At 33.5% G+C, this 20,222-nt stretch overlaps 1 protein-coding gene across 1 annotated transcript; it reads left to right on the plus strand.

The window, feature by feature from the left end:
• Positions 1 to 595: 595 nt before the first annotated feature.
• LOC140035728 (uncharacterized) lies at positions 596 to 2,946 on the plus strand. Its single transcript, XM_072077077.1, has 2 exons — positions 596 to 909; positions 2,550 to 2,946. The coding sequence occupies exons 1-2, from the start codon at positions 596 to 598 to the stop codon at positions 2,944 to 2,946; spliced, it is 711 nt and encodes a 236-aa protein (XP_071933178.1).
• Positions 2,947 to 20,222: the final 17,276 nt, after the last annotated feature.

Here is a 20,222-nt window from a genome sequence, read left to right on the forward strand (position 1 = left end):
GTATTAAATTTACATATCAACATTCATATACTCACTTACACGTGTTATCTATCAAAAAAGTTTTAAAACTATTGGTGTCATAATAAACAGAAATATTCCAAATTTCACTGACAATTTTGTTCTATCTCGAGTCTTAGAACCATAGGAATCCACAGTAATCCTCTAAAAATTTCAAAGGTCACATCTAACAGCTTTCTGCAATTTTGCTTGCAACCTTTTGAGTTTCAAATGATTCAACCGCCATTTGAATGGATGTATCTCCAAACAAGTTTCTACCATTCAATAACTATCTAAGGGATATGAAATTCTATATATGGATCAATTTGTGGTCTTTTGGCTGCAGACAAAAAAGACCTACATACTCTAGAAAAATTTCTGCTTTTCTCTTCTTTGTTCTTTGGGGGTTGTAACAACTTATTGTAGAGTTTTGCAACCAAACTTTATCTTATCCTAGAGGATATTTGTCCTTGATCTTATGCACAATATAGTAGATGAATAAAGCTTTTAGGAAAGTGATTTGTAGTCACGATTTGAAGCTTTGTCTTATCAATTTGTTGTTGTTCCGGCAATCTCAAGGCTTTATTCTTCCCTTGAAATGGCAAGCACTATAAAAGATTTGGCTTTCAATATTGTTAAACTTGACCATTTTGATGAAGGGAATTTCATTCATTGGAAGAAGCAAGTGCATTTCCTTCTTGTGGCCCTCAAATTAGTGTATGTTCTAACTACTCCAAGGCCTGCAACAAATGATGAAGAAGAGATGTTGGATGACATCCGCACTAAGCAAAAATGGGACACGGATGATGAGATTTGTAGGGGACACATTCTCAATGCAATGAGTGGCGGACTTTTTTATGTCGATCATTCGGTTACAGCAGCCAAGGAATTTTGGGACAAGTTAGAAGTAAGGTGCATATTAAATAGAGTTCCAAACAAAAGGAGCTCTATAACTCCTTATGAGCTTTGGTACAGACGAAAGCTGAATATCAAACATTTGAGAGTTTGAGGCTGTAGAGACATTGTCAAAATTCCTAAATCTAAGAAAAGGAAATTAGGTGAAAGAGGTGTTGAGTGCATTTTCTTAGGATGCACACAAAATAGCAAAGCGTATAGATTCATGGTAATAGAGTCTAATGATTCAATATCAATTAACATGGTTATTGAATTAAGAGATGCTATTTTTGATGAGACAAGATTCACCTCAATATCAAAAGAAATTGACAATGCACTAAACTAGAATGAATCACCTAAAGGTTGCTTAAATGATGAAAATAAAATTGTTGAACCAAGAAAGAGCAAAAGAGCTAAAAAGGCAAAATCTTTTGGCTTAGATTTTGTTACTTATTTGTTGAAGGGACAAGGTATGAAATAAGTAATACTATTTCTTATTGCTTTAATACTGAAACCGATCCTAAAACATTTGATGAAGCAATGAAGTCACATGACACTTCATTTTGGAAAGAGGCTATAAATGATGAGATGGACTCAATTATGGCCAATAAAACTTGGGAGTTAGTGGATTTACTACCAGGTTCCAAGCCAATTGATTGCAAATGGATCTTCAAGAAGAAATTGAAGGTGGATGGAACCATAGACAAATTGAAGGCTAGATTAGTTGCTAAGGGATTTACTCAAAAACATGGCATTGATTGTTTTGATACTTACTCGTTGTTAACGGGAATAGCTACCATAAGGGTGCTACTTGCGATAACTTCAATCCCAAAATGGGTAATTCACCATGGATGTCAAGACAACATTTCTTAATCGTGAATTTGATGAAGAAGTGTATATGAAACAACCCAAAGGATTTGTAGTACTTGGGCAAAAGTACAAAACGTGTAGATTTGTAAAGTCCTTGTACAGATTAAAACAAACTCCAAAACATTGGCACCAAAATTTTACCAAATAATGCTTGCTAGAGGGTTCAATATTAATGAGTTGGACAAATGTATATATAGCTAGTATACAATTGGTAAAGGGGTCATTATTTGCTTGTATGTGGATGATATGTTAATCTTTGGTACTGACTTAGAACAATTCAATGAGACCAAAAAGTTGCTATCATGTAAGTTTGAAATGAAGGATATGGGAGAGGCCGTTGTTATCCTAGGAATAAGAATTAAGAGAGAGCAAGAGCAGATTTTGCTTTCACAATGTCATTACATTGAGAAGATTGTTAGTCGTTTCAATCATCAAGATTGTAAACCTGTCTTAACTCCCATTGATCCGAAAATTGACTTTGTTAAACATATTGGTGATCCTGTGTCTCAATTGGATTACGCCAAAGTGATTAGATTTTTGATGTATGCAATGACGTGTACAAGGCCAGATATAGCTTTTGCTATAAGGCATGTTAAGTAGATACACAAGCAATCCAAGCAAACAACATTGGTTAGGTGTGACTAGAGTTTTGAGATATCTAAAACATACCAAAGACTATGGCATTTACTATAGTAGATATCCTTCAGTATTAGAAGGTTATTCAGATGCTAGTTGGATAACAAATAAAGATAATCATTCTTCTACAATTGGTTGGGTCTTCACATTAGGTGGAGGAGCAATTTCTTGGGCTTCCAAGAAGCAAAATGCATAACTGACTCCACCATGGTAGCCAAATTTATAGCCTTGGCTTCAGCTAGCAAAGAAGCCAATCGGTTACGAAATTTGCTAGACAAGATACCAATGTGGCCAAAGCCAATTTCACCAATCTCCATACATTGTGATAGTGCTGCTATGCTTGCTATAGCTTATAGCCAAGCGTACAATGACAAATTTAGACATGTTGGATTAAGGTATAGCCTAGTAAGAGATTTGATCATGAATGGCGAGATAATCATAGATTTTGTAAGATCAAAAGAGAACCTAGTTGATCCATTAACCAAAGGATTAACAAAGGAAGTGATTTTTAAAACATCTAAAGGGATGATGTTGAAGTCTAATGCATGAATCACTGACAATAGAACCTCGATTCAATGCCAGTTATAATAACTACCCTTGAATTCAATGAGTACAAGTACATTGATTTAGTGTTTTGAACACTACAAAACATTCCAGAAGGTGTAGTGTGATTTTTCCTGCTTGAACTTGGAATGTCGAACCTAGAGTTCTTAACAAGTCTTGTAAAATGCTACAAATGGCGGGGGCATTAAGAGCTTGCCTATATGAATGTTGGATTGCTGGCATCTGTAAAGTTTTGGACTTAACTTTGAACACATTCATGAAAGGATAGGGATACAAGACCTAATGTATCACTTGTATAAACAAATTGAAGAGAAGTGAATCTGTGTGTATTAATTTATGTCGCTTGTTGCATATATTGTCTACCAAGTAGTATTAACAAGTTATAATCAATTAACACTAAGATGGTGGTTCAATCGAAAGATACCATTATTTATGCATAGATTATCAGAAATTTTCAGTGATCCATAAAGAAATGTTCAATATATTGAAAATGGCGGGGAATTGTTGAAGAAATTTTTAATAATCAAAGGTTACACCTAGCAGCTTTCTACAATTTTGCTTGCAACCTTTCGAGTTTCATATGATTCAACCGTGATTTGAAGGGATGCATCTCTAGACAAGTTTCTACCATTCAATAACCATCTAAGGGATATGAAATTCCTTATATGGATCAATTTGTGGTCTTTTGGCTGCAAACAAAAAAGACCTATAAATTTTAGAAAAATTTCTGCTTTTCTCTTCTTTGTTCTTTGGAGGTTATAACAACTTAGGGTAGAGTTTTGCAGCCAAACTTCATCTTATCTTAGAAGATATTCGTTCTTGATCTTTTGCACAATATAGTGAATGAATAAAGGCTTAAGAAAAGTGATTTGCAGTCACGAAAAAAATGAAGAAAAAGAGAGACTAGAGTCCAATTGTGGCATGTTGTCATCTTTTCTTCTTATCATTAGGAATGACAATGCAATGTGGTAGGTGTTCCACTTTTATTAGAAAATAAATTCTTCTTTCTTCTTTCTTTCTTTTTCTTATTATTTCTTTCTTCCTTTTGTTTTCCCACTTGAACCTCTAGTGCGACCTGGCCAAGTTCAATCGTAATTCTGTGGAGCTTCTTTTTCTTAATGCACATACAATTCCTTTTCCCTTTTGAATACAATTTCCATGAATTCTCTTTTTAATGTCGCAAACTCTCCTTTTTATTTCACAGATTTGCATCAGCTCACAAGCTTAATTGAAACTTCAAGTTTTGAGGAAACAACCATCAAACATCTTTGCTTCCCTTTTGCTTAGAGTTGTCATCTATTCATCAAAATTTTCGTCATCTCTATCTCTGTTCGCTATCATTTGGTGTCACCACTAATTCTCAAGGCTGTTGTCAAGGCTATTGTCGGCTGTTCTCAAGGCCGTTGTTGGCTAGAAACCAAGAAGTTGAACGCAATTAGTTTGTTGGAGTTTGTTCATTGGCAACCATTTGAAGTTGCCTAAATTATTTGCTCTTGAAGTTTATTCTCAAATTTGTTGGAAGTTGCCTAACTAATTGCTTTGCATGTTGTCGGTTATTGGTCACTGTTTGTGCATCATAGGTTTACATTGCTATTTGTTTAATGGAACTCAATCCCAAAATCTTTAAAAAAACTGTCAGCAATTATTATTAAAAAATTTTTGATTGATAAACTTTTCTTATTTTGTAGGACAAATTTGATAATGGCCAAAACAAGAGGGACCAAGAAAAAGACCAAAATTTCAACCAATACTCTCCAATCGATTCTCATGCCGAACAAGAAATGAAGACTCCCAACAAAGCCTAAGAAGCGATCGAGATTGGGCAACACCAAGGGAGTATTACCACATTCTATTTCTGAATTAGGGGGTGAACTTACTCAACTCACCAAGGAACAAACAGATACATTATACATTTTGAAGTCTCAAATATTTGCTCCTTGTAAATACATTCATACTCCCACATTGGATCAATTAAATATTTCGACTGAGGTGAAAAGATTATTTACAGCAATTGGGTGGCAGCACTATTTGACACTTAATTATCCCACTTTGCTTGAATTGTGTTGGAAATTTTATAGTACTTTCAAATTTGTGAAACTAGACAACTTCACATTAGATACTCAAAATGTGGATAGTTATAGGCTGTTGGGGGTCGATTTGAGTCACTCAATTACTGAGTTTAGTTACTAATTAGGGTTTTATTGATGGACATTAGCTAAATCTAAGGAATATCTGGAGAGTGTTTGTGACTATATTGAACCCTTTGCTTCTCATTATGTAGGGATTTGAAAAGAGACGTCAATTGATAAGTTTCGATATAACCCTAGTCAATCTAAGAGTTCTTATCTTAAGGACCCGATTTTGAAATATATTCATAGGTTTTTGGCCTTTAATTTTTGTAAGAGGAAGGTTGCTTCAGGAACTATGACAAAAGCTGAATTTTATTTTATTTGGTGTATGTTGACACACACCTATGATGTTGATTTGAGTGTTCAGTGAACCCCTAAATATTTTGAGTGCATAGAGTGATATTCTAGTGAGGGTAGTTAAACCTTGTGGGGATATTGGTGTTTGTATTTGATAATTCTTGCTATGAAATGCTTGTTGTTTTAATTGAGTTTTGGCTCGATTATGTAATGAATGATGTCTAGAAAGTTGTATGCTTGAGGACAAGCATTATTTAGGTGTGGGGGAATTTGACATTGAATTTAATAGGTGTTTTATTTATGAAAATACTTTCATACTTTTGGCAAATTATTGTGCTATTCTGCTGATTTTTCTTATAATTTGTCTTTGGTGTTGAATTCAGGGGTTCGTGATTAAAAGAAGTTTAAAAGAGAAAATTTCAGAAAATTTGTTAAGAAAGGACGTGGAAACGTCAGTGAAGTCAGGAAATTTTAGGAGCTAATGATTGTTTTATCTCTAGAAGAATCGTGGGGGCCACAATTGATTATGCTCATTATTTGAAGTACCTGAAGTATCGATGTTTAAGAGTTTGAGTTTATTTTCTGATAAAATTTATTCCACAACTATCTTATCTACTTATCTTATGTAGAGAGAGGTAGTTGAGAAGAGATTTTTTTTTTTTTTTTTAGAAAATTAGTTTAACAATAAGTTTAGGAGAATAAATAGGGAGGAAAAACAAAGATCGATATCTCAAAAACACTTGAACTTTTTTCCTTCATTTCTTCTCTCTTCTTTCAAGAGCAAAAGAAACTCTGGTTCTAGTTTTATTTTTCTTGGCTGTGTTTTCTTCATGGAGAGGAGCTAAATTTATGTCTAGTTGAGGAGTAATCAAGGCATGGTTTCATGATCAATTGTAAGATTTTTTAATTTTTCTGTGCTTAATTTTTTATGTTCATGAGTATTTAATTATTTCTTATATTTCATTGGTTACTATGATTTAGGTTTAGTTGAATAATTTGGCCAGTTATTCAATTGTTTGAATGATTTAATGCCAATTAAAACATCAAATTCGTAATACTTGATAGTTTAATATTAGTGGTAGATGACATAATTTCATTACTTCATAAGTAGTTTAATTTGTGTTGTGGGAATAACTAATCTAATTTAAATGAACATGCATATGTGTTTGTTAACTAGAATTAAGTCTCTTTAATATTTAAAACTGTGAATAGATTAAATTCTATGAGCATCTCTAGAATTATCTACTTTACAAGGGAAGTAGTTAATGAGCGTCTCTTGACTATCGAGAAATTAAGGAGAGATTGGTGATTTGGTGATTCTTGAATTGTTATAACCAATTTATTTGTGAGCATATGAGTTATTTCTAGTATTAGTGATCAATTGAGTAAACCGTTGCCAAGAATTTTCTCGACCCTTTAATTTGCATATACACACACACATAATATATTCATATATATATATATATATATAATTATATATCTAAATATATAATACTAATACTTTATAAGTATGAGTTATGTGTCAAAATATATTAATCTATATAAGAAATATTACATATACAAAATTATGTCAAAAGATTCAGAAGGACAAAACTTAGTACTATCAAATTGGGAACTTTTGAATATGTATTGACTATTGATCATGTTTTATTACTATTTTCCATGCACTTTGAACCAATTGAATATATTATTGTTCGAAAATTCTTGGTTTATATAATTTTTAATGAATTGTTACTGGTTCATATATAATTTTAATATTATGATCCTTTAAATGCTAAATTAGCTTTAGAACTTAATAGTTATAGTAATTATATTAAAGAAATTAAAGAGTAATAAGTGAACTTGAGATAAGCCCGAATTAGGCTTATAGGGCAAATATTTGGTGGACCAAATATAAGATTCACATTGATCATCTCGAAACCCGAAAGTGTTACTAACTATATGAGCCGAGTCTAAATTTGTTAAATTTCGACTTAGATGGCCCGATTTACGGGCCTAGTTATACTTGTTGGCATATGATTTTCTAGTTCTTTCTCTTACGTGGTTCGACAATTATGTGGGTCTTCAACTGTCACTGCTTCCATTTTGAGCAAATTAGAAATAGAAGCGTAAACTTCTACTTTGTAATATTAAACTATAAACAGCTTACATATAAAGTGGGAAGAAGTGTTGAAATTTGATACTCATTCGTCCTCCCATGTGACTTTCATGTCTCTCTCTCTCTCTCTCTCTCTCTCTCTCTCTCTCTCTCTCTCTCTCTCTCTCTCTCTTTGTCCGAGACTTTGTAAAGAAAATCATGTGGGTAGATTTGATAGTGTTTTGGTAAGAATTGACTGCTCGATGCTTCAAAACCAATTCGTGGAATAGCAAATTTTCTTAAGTAAAAAATGTTATATTTTTCCTTTTTTTTTTGGCTTTTGGGTTAAACGATGGCCACTATTGGATAGGCTGATTCTTTAATTTCAGCCTTTGGGTCCATCACTATTTGCATGCTACTAGTACACTTTTTTGTTTGGAATGGTGGATTCTATTTTGAATTGTCTATCTTTTGATGTACGGGTAAAGCATGTTCACTCTATACTACAAAGTTTGTCTCATATATGTATGGCATTTATTTTTGAAATAGCTTTCACAATTTTTGCCCCTTTTTTCCTTTATACATACTATGATCATGTTGCAGAAAACACTTCAAATTTTGGTGTTATTGTATTGTACAATGAACTTAATGAGTTTTACCCAATCATAGGCTTATTAGATTCTGAAAGACATTACCCCTGGAAGTCACGATTTTTTTTCACTTTTCATTTTATATATCATTTTTTCATAATTTTTTTTAACTTGGTCCTCTGCAACTCTTTTCCTTGCGAATGGAAAGTACCATTTCGGCACAATCTTCTCAAAATTTTTTTTGGAAGATTTTGCCTCTAAACTCTATGTAAACCAAAATAAGATACGTAAAACATAGCTCTTCGTCGATGAACATTCCTATCATTTTATGTCTATGCTACCATTTTCTCTTACACATTTCATGATTAGTTTTCATATAAGTAGGAATGCATAGCAGTTAATAACATTTGTTGGAGAACTAGAATGGTTTGTTATACTTTATGGCTAGTAATAATTCTCCACTACATTTTATCAACCTAGAATTCCAAAGTTCAGATGCGTTCTATAGGACAAATGTAACTAAGATTTGAGAAAGTCAATTTCATGTCAAATTCTAAAAAATTATTTAGTGGTGCAAAGGGAGTTCAATAGTTACTTCTTTGTTTTAAGATTTTGACAATCTTCAGGGTTTTTCACATTTTAAGTTTTTTGTAATCTAAACCAATGTTGTGAAGAATTTTCCAGTTTGGCACTTCATGGAAGGTGTATACTGGTTTATCCTTCTTTTGTTTCCTATATGTGTCTATTCATGAGTAATTTTCTTTTAATTTTTCCTTTGCACTAAACATTTCTTCATGTTTCCTTTTGTTTCTTGCTAGGTTTTTACAAAGATGGATGGTAATTTTACTGAAAGAGGTTGTAGCTTCCTAGCTGGAGTATTATTGCAGATGAAAATTATAAATAGGCTAATTTATTTTATTCTTGATTAGGCTATGACGACACAATTTTGGTTTCTTTAGTTGTATTTCAAGCTTTAAGTTGATTTCTGCATCTTGGCTAGAAAACGCTAATGGCATTTGAAGTACATTCTCCCCTTCAAATGCAGCTATGTTTGTAGCCATGATAGTACCTTCATCTCTGCCAGGCTTTTGCTAACAAACCTGAGTCTTACTTTAAACTATGATAATCATTACTTAATTTATTAAAAATTTTGGCTATTGATTCCTTCTTCTTTTTTTCATTTGTATAATAATCTTTGGATCATGACAATTTCTAATGTTCTTATTGGTTGTTTCACCTTTGAAGGAATCTCTGGAGAGCTAAAACAAAAATTCTCAGGTGTCCTACTTTGGTTTATAGTTATAACTCATTCATTATATGGTGTTTTACTTGTGACAAAGCTTTAGCTTTTCTTCCTTATGCTTTAGACTATTTTGATCATGCTGGAGAAATTGCTTGATGTTTTGGTACAATTCATATAGTGACCTTGATGAACTTTTGTTAACGTGCTTTAAACTTTGGAGAAATTTTGTAGTCAAGTGCAGAAACTATATGCAGTTAGAATGAAGTATTATTGAGAGGTCCTGCAAGCCTGTATGTCTTAATAGAGAAATAGGTATAATATTCGATGGTTGCATTTGATGAAAAATATAGCAATGCTTTTTTTACTTTAGCATAAAAAAGATTGGTTAGTCTGGAAAATCTATAGAAGGCCTTTCTTTTTCCTACTTCACAACCATAAAACATGAAAGAAAACATTCCGCATTACTCACTTAGTGTTATTTGGGTAGATATTCTTTCTCATCCTCTTTTCTATGTTTATGGTAATTAGAAGATAACATTTTCATAATGATAGCTTTCGGTAATGTTAAATTGCATGTCTTGCAAGTTTGCAGTCATGACAAGAGATTAACCAAGACTTTTTATTCACTTTCAATCATGTTACTCTACATTTTGAGTGCCTATTAAGTACTTGGCCTTTTTTTTTTTTTTTTTTTACATTTGCCTTTATCCTATTTCTATCCTGCATCATTGTGTTATTACTTTTCAAAGAATCATGTTCAAATTGTATTTCTAAAATAAAAGAAGTTATGACTCTGTATGGTAGCTTCTTGGTTGTAGAATGTTTTGAAATTTTATGAGATATTAACTTTTGAAAGTTTTCTGCATTTGTTTACTACTTAACTAGTATAGCTTTGTTTTCAGGTTTAGTTTTTGTCTTGAATGCCTCAAAATGAAAAAGAAAAGGACAATAAATAGATAAGACTATTGTGTTTGATGAACTATTGAACCAGACATGTAATAAAAGATTAGTTTCTTGTTTTTTTGGCAAACCTTGTGCACGAGGAAGGGACGCCACCCCTAACTTTTATTGACAACGCAAATGAAAAAAAACCAAAAGGGACATGGATCTTACCTCCGAATAGTGCCAGGAAACAGTGAAAAAGTTAGGAGAGAGATAAGGGATACTATTCCTTTTACATCATTTGCACTTACATTTCCTAATTGAAGGCAGTCCTACTTTGTCTAAACGAAACGCCCCACGAGCTCTAAGAGGGAGGTCCGAAAGCTGAAGATATGTTGTATCGAAACCTTGATCACACCTCACACTTGAAAAACAATCAGCAACTTGATTACTTTCTCGGAAGCAATGATAAATTTCAACAAAATTAGACGACAACTTTAGAAGGTACTTAACCCTATATAAATACTCCATAGACAACTAGATCCCTGCTTTAGAATGTGAACAAGTACCAAAGAATTCATTTCAATGTGCAAGATAACATAACCAGGAGAGAGATACAACTTAACCCAAAAAGAAGAGCGCACGCCTCAGCTTGAATGCTGGTTATAGTCCCAAAAAACAAGGAGAAAGCGAGCAGGAAATTTCCACCATCATCATGCAAAACTCCACCACCACCTACCCTCCCTGGGTTACCTCTTGAACAGCCATCAGTATTAAGTTTAATCACTCCTAAAGGTGGCCGAAACCACCTTACAATCTTAAAGGAAACCTTCTTATGAATAGAAGAGAGCGAAGAATAAAACTCCATCCATGTTGAGGAAATGAAAGGGTGCCCAAGGAATTGCAACTTGAAGAGATTCTTCACATCCTCAAAAACAAACTCACAAATAGCAGCGGGAGAACAAATTTTTCCTTCAAAACGGGCTAAATTTTTGGACTTCCAAATATTCCAGCAAATTAGAAAGGGTATAGTGAAATGTACAAATGTAATGAAACCATTCCTTCGTGCGCCATACCACCAACCAGCAATATATGCCTTAATCTAACCACCTAAATTCAGCACACCTGAAGTAGAGCCAAAGAAATTCCGAACGGATATAGCTACCTGTCTACTATAAAAAAAATGGTCCAAAGACTCAACATCTGCCTGGAAACAACAAAAACACTTCGATGGTCCCGAAATACCAAGTTTACATATCGTAGAGTCCAGAGGTAATTGATTTCGCAACAAGCGAAGAAGAAAAACGGATACTTTCAAAGAATTCGCGGATGCTAGATTTTGGAAAACATAAATGACCTTTGCATATGTGATTGCACCAAGTTAAAAGTTGAGCTCAACGTGAAAGCTCCAGATTGAGAAAGAGACCAAATCATCAAATCATCCACACCATTCTCAATTTGAGGGAGAGAGAGCGGTCGGATCTCGTTGATAACAAATGAAGGTACCCACAAACACAACAAACAAAAATTTCACTTGCCACCAATTAAAAAATCAGAGACCTTATGATCCGAAGCACTCCCTAACCGTAAAGGCAAAGGTCCTGAACCTAACCAATTATTGAACCAGAAATTAGAGCTCCCAGAATAGACAATAAAAGTTATATGTTGTTCAGCAATGTCCCGAACTTGTAACATCCTACGCCACGTATAAGAGGCCCCTTTCGAACCAACCACCATACCTGGGTACACATTTGAACAGTAGTTGGCCATCATAAAATTAGCCCAAAGAGACAAATTCTGTCGAAACCTCCACTATAACTTGATAGAAAAGGCATTAAAAACATTATCCAGTGACCTAAAGCCAATCCCACCCTCCTCTTTCTGAACACAAAGATCCTCCCAACAAATCCAATGATATTTTAAACCACACTCATCTGAACTCCAAAAGAAATTAGTAAACAAATGCTCAAGAGTAGAAAAAATAGATTTCAAAGGCGACGCAATAGCTAGCAAATACAATGGGACCGAGGACATGACATTTTTAATAAGTACAACCTTACCAACTAGCGACAGCAAACAATTTTTCCAAGAACTAATCCTAGCAGCCACCGACTTGACTAAATCCTGGAAATAGGCTTTCTTTCGTATCCCCACCATTAGAGGACAACCAAGATAGCGAACAGGAAAATCCTTGGGAGAAAAATCCATTATACTCTTAATTAATGTCTTCCTACAGCGGGATAGACGCGAGTGAACCATGAAGCAACTCTTTAAGGCATTTATCCTCTGGCCTGACACCCATTCATACTTTTCCAGCATTTCCATTAATAGCTTCAGGGATACTGTTGAAGCACTAGAAAAAATAAGAATATCATCTGCATACCCCAGGTGACTAACTAGAGGACACTCTCGAGGAACCTTGAATCCACTAAACCCTGGATGCAGCAGAAGTTGATTCAATAGCCATGACAGAACCTCTGCACCTAGAATAAACAAGGCAGGAGACAAAAGATCTCCTTGACGAAGACCCAGAGAAGATGAGAAAAAACCACACGACATCCCATTAATCAAAACAAAGAACCATGGATTAGAAATAAGATGTCAAACCATATCTATCCATATTTTTCCAAACCCAAAAGCACGTAACACATTGATCCAAAAAATTCAAAAAACCCTATCATAAACTTTAGTCATATCCAATTTTAGAGCAACATTCCCTCCTCTATTTTTCTTGCCAATGCCCATAATAATTTCTTGAGCAAATAAGAAATTATCATATATTAACCTACCACAAATAAATTCACTTTGACTAGGAGAAATAATTTTAGGGAGCAACTGAGACAACCTATCAACCAGGAGACGCGAACACCTTATTTATAAAATTGCATAAACTAAAACAACGAAACTAAAAAAATTCCTTTGGGTTTTACACCTTGGAAATTAAAATCAGTAACGTAGCTGTCATTTTTTATGGCAACTCAGCACCACAAAAAACAACAGCTTTATACAAATCTCGAGTAACTATATCCCAAGCAAAAGTGAAAATTTTTTTAGTATACTTACCAGGACTTGCCGCGCTATCATCATCCATATCAGAAACCACCCGCCACACCTTCGTCATTATAGGAATCTCTTCCAACTTAGCATTATCAGTTGGCTGAATTAATTGTGGGATAACGGAAGAAAAATCCCAACAAAATGTAGTCTATGCTGAAAATAAAGAAGAAAATAATCTGATAGCTTCATGCCCTATATCAGCTTTAGAAGATAGCCAGTTCCCTCTCTCATCTTGGACTCGGTGAATGACCGATTGCAATCTCTTCTGCTTTACCACTGAATGAAAAAACTTAGTATTCTTATTTCATAAATCTAATTAACAACCTGTTTTTTGTTTCCAGAAGCTTTCTTCCACTAGCAAACTTTGACAAAACTTTGCCTGGGCTCTTTGTAAGGATTCCTGAGCACCAACTGAGATATCCTCCTCCACAAGTTTCTCAGCAGCAACCACCTCCTCCTCAACCCTTTTCATGTTATTAAAAACATTACCAGAACAATGTTTATTCCAGACTTTAATATCTGCCTTTAATCGTTTAAGTTTGGAACAAAGCACTTGAATAGGAGCACCAACAGCACACTCTTGCTGTCAAGATATTCTAATAATTTCCATAAAGCCTAGATGAGTAGCCCAAGCATTAAGAAAATGAAAAGGCTAAGGTTTATCATCCAAACAAGTAGTAAAGAAAGCAAAAGAAGCGAATGATCTGAATGATCCCTAGTCAAATGAGTAATAGAAACCACAAGACCCGCATCATAACAAGAATTATTAATCAAAAGCCGATCCAAACATTTCCAAATTCGCTCCAAATTGATTATTACACCAGGTGAAGGAGGATCCAGAAAAACTAGTATCAAACAACTCAGCAGAAGACATAAAATCCAAAAATCAACTGCCTCAGATAACCGAAAAGGCTATCCACATTTTTTCTCCCCAGCATCTACCACAACATTAAAATCCCCACATACTAACCATGCCCATTGAAGAGGCTTATCTCGCAACACCTCACTCCACAAACCCCGTCTCTTCTCCACCGTACACAACGCATGAACAGAAGAGACAATAAAAGGGACTGCGTAGAAATTATGATGAACAAGAAAAGAAAAATGTTGTTCCCTCTCACCCACCAACAAGAGATGAAATAGAGTATTATAAAATATCCAAAGAGAACTAGACTTGCTACACAGGACATGTTCAAAAGGAAGTTTTAGCCGAAAGCTTTCAGCAAGGATAACATCAATATGAGCTTCACAAATAACTAGAAATTGAATTTGTTGCTGAGAAATAATTTTCCTCAATTGTCTAAAGTAAGAAGGTTTAGATAAACCACTTATACTCCAAAAAAGTGACTTAATCATCGGATCAAGGTTAGAAAGAATTCTATGGTTTTTTTAATGAAGAACGTAGTTGCCTATCCGAAGGAGTGACAGCATGAAGTCCCTTTCGTTTCCTACCAACCTGGAATGAATCATCTTGAACACACCGGCCAGCTTCAGGAATAGAAGGCAAAATCACTACCAATACTCCTCGTGAAGAAAGATTACCTGTAGATAAAAGTAACTATTCCCCCATAAATTCATCATTTACTTCCTCCTCCAACACCTCCTGCTACTTAGCAAGGAGACAAGAAATCTAGTCAGGCTGTTGAGCAAGAGAAACACTAGCACTAGACTGAGCATACGCAATTTCCACAGCCACAACAGCTGCTTGAATACAAGACACAGACTTAGTAGTTTCAACAAGCTGCTGGTCCTGAGAAACCACTAGCAACGCATTATCTTGATGATTATTTTCCTCAACAGTACAAGCTAATGGAGTGCTAGATGGAGCCACAGACATAGCAACTTCATATGGCCGCTATTCTTGGGACAAAAAAACCACCTGCAACTCAGAAGACACCACCTTGTCGAGAGCAGCATCAGCAACCTGCAATGCATCATCTTGTGATTACTTTCTACAACTGTACTAGTTAACTGGATGATAGGAGAAACCGCAGTCGGAGCTATTGCAACAAGGTGCTGTTCTTGAGACGAAACAACAATTGTATTGGAAGCAATAGCTGAGACTAATGAAGAAATAGCCTACACCACCTTGTCTGGGTTATTTTTCAAAATCGGAACCCGACTTTTATCTGTATTCTGGCCGCCATCCAAGCTTAGTGGACATTTTCCTAAACGTTGATTAAAAACCTCCTCTAAAGATTTAGGATCCTTTCCTAACTACTGGGATGAATTTCCAGCAAGTGCATCCTTATTATAAACATTACTAGAATGCCCCAAATGCCAGCAGTTAGAGTAATGCTGAAGTTATCAGCTTGCAACGACTGCCAAAATCTCTCATTAGAATTCTCAGTCCCAATCCAAACCCGAGAAGGTAATGAATGAAGTAAATCTACTTCTACACAGACACGTACCACACTTGGCCTGGACAAATTAGCAATTGTAGCATGTATAAACATTGGCTTCCCCAGTTCATTCACAATAGAAAAAAGGGAATATTTATCAAATAGGTGAATGGACAAACCCGGGAGAGAAAGTCACACTGGAACCAACGAAGATTCTTTGTTGACATGAAATAAGGGAGTCCACTTGAAAACTCGCATAGGAAATTTACCAACGTACCAGATTCCTCTAGTCCAGAGGCGATAAAAATCTGGTTCCAAAGCACAGCAAATGAGAACATGTCGAGCATCCATGTGTCCAATCGAGCATGCATCCTTTAAATCAAGAGAGTGACTGAACTTTCTGATCTCCTCCAATTTAGGACGACCACGGGAGAATTATCCAACCAAGGCCAGTCGAAAAAGGGAAGCTAACCTATTGATATCATCAAGCAAAAAAACACCGCAACTTCCTCTTTATGAGTTAAGAGGGGTTTAATGGAGATTGGAGACGATGGAATAGGGGTAAACAATTGAGTAAATGACCTTTTTCCCCTATATTAGCAATCTGGTGCCCTTCCGTCAATGACTAAGGGTAGCCATAGTCAAAGTTTTGATACCCAAGAAACATACGTTCTAAATACCTACAAAAATAAATGCTTCGGAGTGATTAGTTTCTCAAGCAAAAAATGGTTACACCTCTATGCAATTCATAGAGCCAATTTCTAAGTCTGCAATGTTTAGAGAACGCTATCCTACAAAAGATAATTCAAGAAATTGTTACGGATAACTATGTACCTAATTTGTGGTACCTGATCTTACTGTACTTCAATACATTATTCTTTTAAGTAAGCAAAACTGTGGACAAGTAGATTAGCAAATAGTCCTCAAAGATATCGAATTTTTGTAATAGAGACAAAGCCCCAGTAAGTCAACCCATCACAAGGTAGATTTTGCATGCACTTATCCATATAACTTATTTGAGTGTGTCAACTTCATTATTTGTGCCAGTAAACTTCTGTGAGAATTTGATGCAAAGTTATATGTTAATGCACAAATAACAAACAAAAAACAAGAAATGTAATTGTTGCCACTATCCTTTTTTGTTTATCTTAACCAGGTATTTCCCCTTTAAAAGCTCACCATTATTGGGATTATTGTTTGAAATAAATGTTATACTTGCTTTCGATTAACAAAAATCACTAGGAAATGACACTAAATGTTGCAGTTCGAAAGAAAGAATACAGAAAGATGAAATCTAAAAAAATAAATATTTTCAACTCTAATGTTGAACTACAATCTGAGAACCCCAAAAATGGAGAAAACCTAATAAAGCAGCATCTTTTCAGTGGTTTCTGTCAATGCAATGTTGAACACTAGAGGATGCAAAGTTATATGTTAATTCACAAATAACAACTAAAAACAAGAAATGTAATTGTTGCCACTATCCTTTTTTGTTTGTCTAAACCAAGTATTTCCCCTTTAAAAGTTCACCATTATTGGGATTATTGTTTGAAATGAATGTTAAAATTGCTTTCGATTAACAAAAATCACTAGGAAATGACACTAGAGGTTGCAGTACGGAAGAAAGAATATAGAAAACTGAAATATGAAATAATAAATATTTTCAACTCTAATGTTGAACTGACTAATTGTTAAATAAATATACTATCATCTAATTATTGATATCCAATACTCTTCATTCTCTCTAAAAAAAACTTTTTAACTAAAACTCCCTTCAACTGTCCCATAGGAGAGAAATCAAATTTTTTCGATCTTTTCCCATGAGGGGAGCCCTCTCTATAGTTTCTTTTCATTTGTGTGAATAAAATCTCTCTTAAAATTTTCTATTGAGAGTTTCTTCTCTCCTTAGGATTGTCTAGTGAGAGTTTTCTTTTCTTCTAATTTTTTTAGTCAGAGTTTTATTCTCTCCTAGGAATTTCTAGAAAGAGTTTTTTATTTATTTTTTCTTTTATTATATCTGAGTTTTTTCAAATTTTTATTATCAGATCTAGAATTTCTTGGATCTATTCGTCCGATTTCACCGTAATATCTAAATTTGAAACAGTTAATCAGTAGATCCGGCAGTTGGATGCATGCACAGATGTTCGTGGAGTTACAATTATTTTATCTCATTTTTTAAATTTGGATTTTTGCAATGTAATTTTTGTTGTTCTTCAGATCTGGAGTATCCTTTCTTTAGATCTGCTCTTTGATATCCGTGTATGTTTGATGATGTATTTTCTGCTATTAGTGTAGATTTTAATAAAATTATAATATTTTATTAAACAAAAAAACTCTAATGTTGAACTGCAATGTGAGAACCCCAGAAATGGAGAAAACCTAATAAAGCAGCATCTTTTTAGGAATGTGTAACTTTATCATGTCACACATGGTACTAATGTGTAATCATTGTCATTACTATTACTATATAAACAGTATGATGAGTCTTGACAATAAAATGTGTGAGTGTAAATATATTTTGATCTTAGTTTTTGTTATGTCTAATTTACCCTCATGTCTTTTAACTAGAATTATTGCATTTCATTCATGACACTAATAAGAAAAATGAAATGTTTCAATAGATTGCATTTAAAAAATATTGATAATTAACATTAAAAATTACCCACTTACAACTAAATTCACCAATCATTTTTTTTATCTCCAATTATTGTATGTGTTAAAATTTTCTCCAATTATTATATACTTATGCGTGATAATTAAAGCTACTTATATTTTATATACATATTGGTTTCGAAGAAAATCACAATTAATAAGAAGACAAAAGGTTATAAACTCTTAATGAGAAAATGAAACATTAAATTAATGATTAAATTCACTATATTATGTCATATTGACTAATAAAACTTCAAGGAAATTATCGATAATTAAAAATATATAACAAAAAAGGTTTACAACTATTGAAATTGATAAAAATTTGTAAATGTTGGTAATTAAAATTAAAAATTGTCCACTTACAACTATCTTCACTAGACATTTTCATCATCTCCAATTATTGTATGTGTTAAAATTATATCCAATTATTATATTCTTATGCGTGATAAATAAAGCTAACTATATTTTATATACATATTGGTCTAGAAGAAAATCACAATTAATAATAAGATAAAAGGTTATAAACAATTAATGAGAAAACAAAAGGTTAAATTGATGATTAAATGCACTATATAATGTCATATTGACTAAGAAAACTTCAAAAAAAATTATTGATAATTATAAAAATATAACAGAAAAGGTTTACAACTACTGAAATTGATAAAAATTTGTCATATCCAAATCATAATGATTTAGTATGTATTTTGCTTAGGTTTTTTTACATACACTAGTTTGACACAACATAGAAAATTTCCTCTTCTTACTCTCACAATCCAAGTAAAATATGCAATAACTTAGTTTAGATATGATGATCTTCCACTTTTAGAGTTCAATAAACTTTTAATTGTTTTGTATATAATAAACATTTTCGACAACTAGCAATTGTTTAATTTTGTTTATTATATGACTTCTTAGTCAATATTATACTGACAACTTAGTTTAAATATGATAATCTATCATCTTTGGAGTTTTTACAACTGTAGAATGCACAATAAACTTTTAATTACTTTGTACATAAAAAACATTTTGTATAATTATGAATTGCTTAATTTTGTTCATTATATAATTTCTGAACTTATATTATGCCCATAATCAAAGTTTTGCACAAAAATTTAATATATTAAAGATTTTATATCTTGGAAAAAGATATTCACGTGCAAAGCTTTTGAGTTATTACTGGTTTAATAGAAATGTTAATGTCACTTAACTTCAAAGTGATGAGAATTGCTTCAACTTATACAGTATTTTTTTTAATAGACAAATGTAATAGGGCAAAGAACCGCGATGGTTCTAGAACTTTTAACTTTGCGCACTTTTTGTCCTCTAACTAATTAAATGTAGTCCTCCAATTAATAAAAATATGTAGTCGTAGTCCTTCCATCCAATTTGACTGTTAAGATGGATAGGAAACATATTACGGATTACTCACATGACATTTATTTGGGGTAATTTCGTCAGTACAGTACAAAGACCAAGAAAACCCTTGAAAGCTTCAAACATACATTGGATGCACTTTGAACTTCTTCTTTAGCAGCTTTTGCAAAAATAAAATACTCTTTTAGGTCAAGCAATTTGTAGCGAGGAAGAAGATCGGTCAAGTGTTGAAGTCTACCTAGAGGAATGATGGAGTAGAAAATTGGGATGAGGGACATCTACTTTGACCCCAGTTATATATGGTATGTGTACTTAAGTGTACAAAGTTCTGCAAAAATTTTCAACAATTTATGGATATGTGTGTTACAGTGATTGCTAATGACATAAGAAGTTTTATTTTGGTTATGGGGTTGAATGTGGGGATTTTTTGTCTGAAATATGGGAGGAAAGTGGTCCCACATATGGGGTTTTTTTTTTTTTTTTGTAGCATTCACTGTCTATAAGTAAGCAGTAGTGGTCCTGAAGCATATTTAATAACATGACTGGGCCATGACTGGGCCATGGCTGCTTTGTCTTGTTGAGCTGTTGTTAATTAGTTTAGAATATTTTATTGTAATT

This window comes from Coffea arabica, chromosome 2c (assembly GCF_036785885.1).
Source record: "Coffea arabica cultivar ET-39 chromosome 2c, Coffea Arabica ET-39 HiFi, whole genome shotgun sequence".
Classification (NCBI taxonomy): domain Eukaryota; kingdom Viridiplantae; phylum Streptophyta; class Magnoliopsida; order Gentianales; family Rubiaceae; genus Coffea; species Coffea arabica.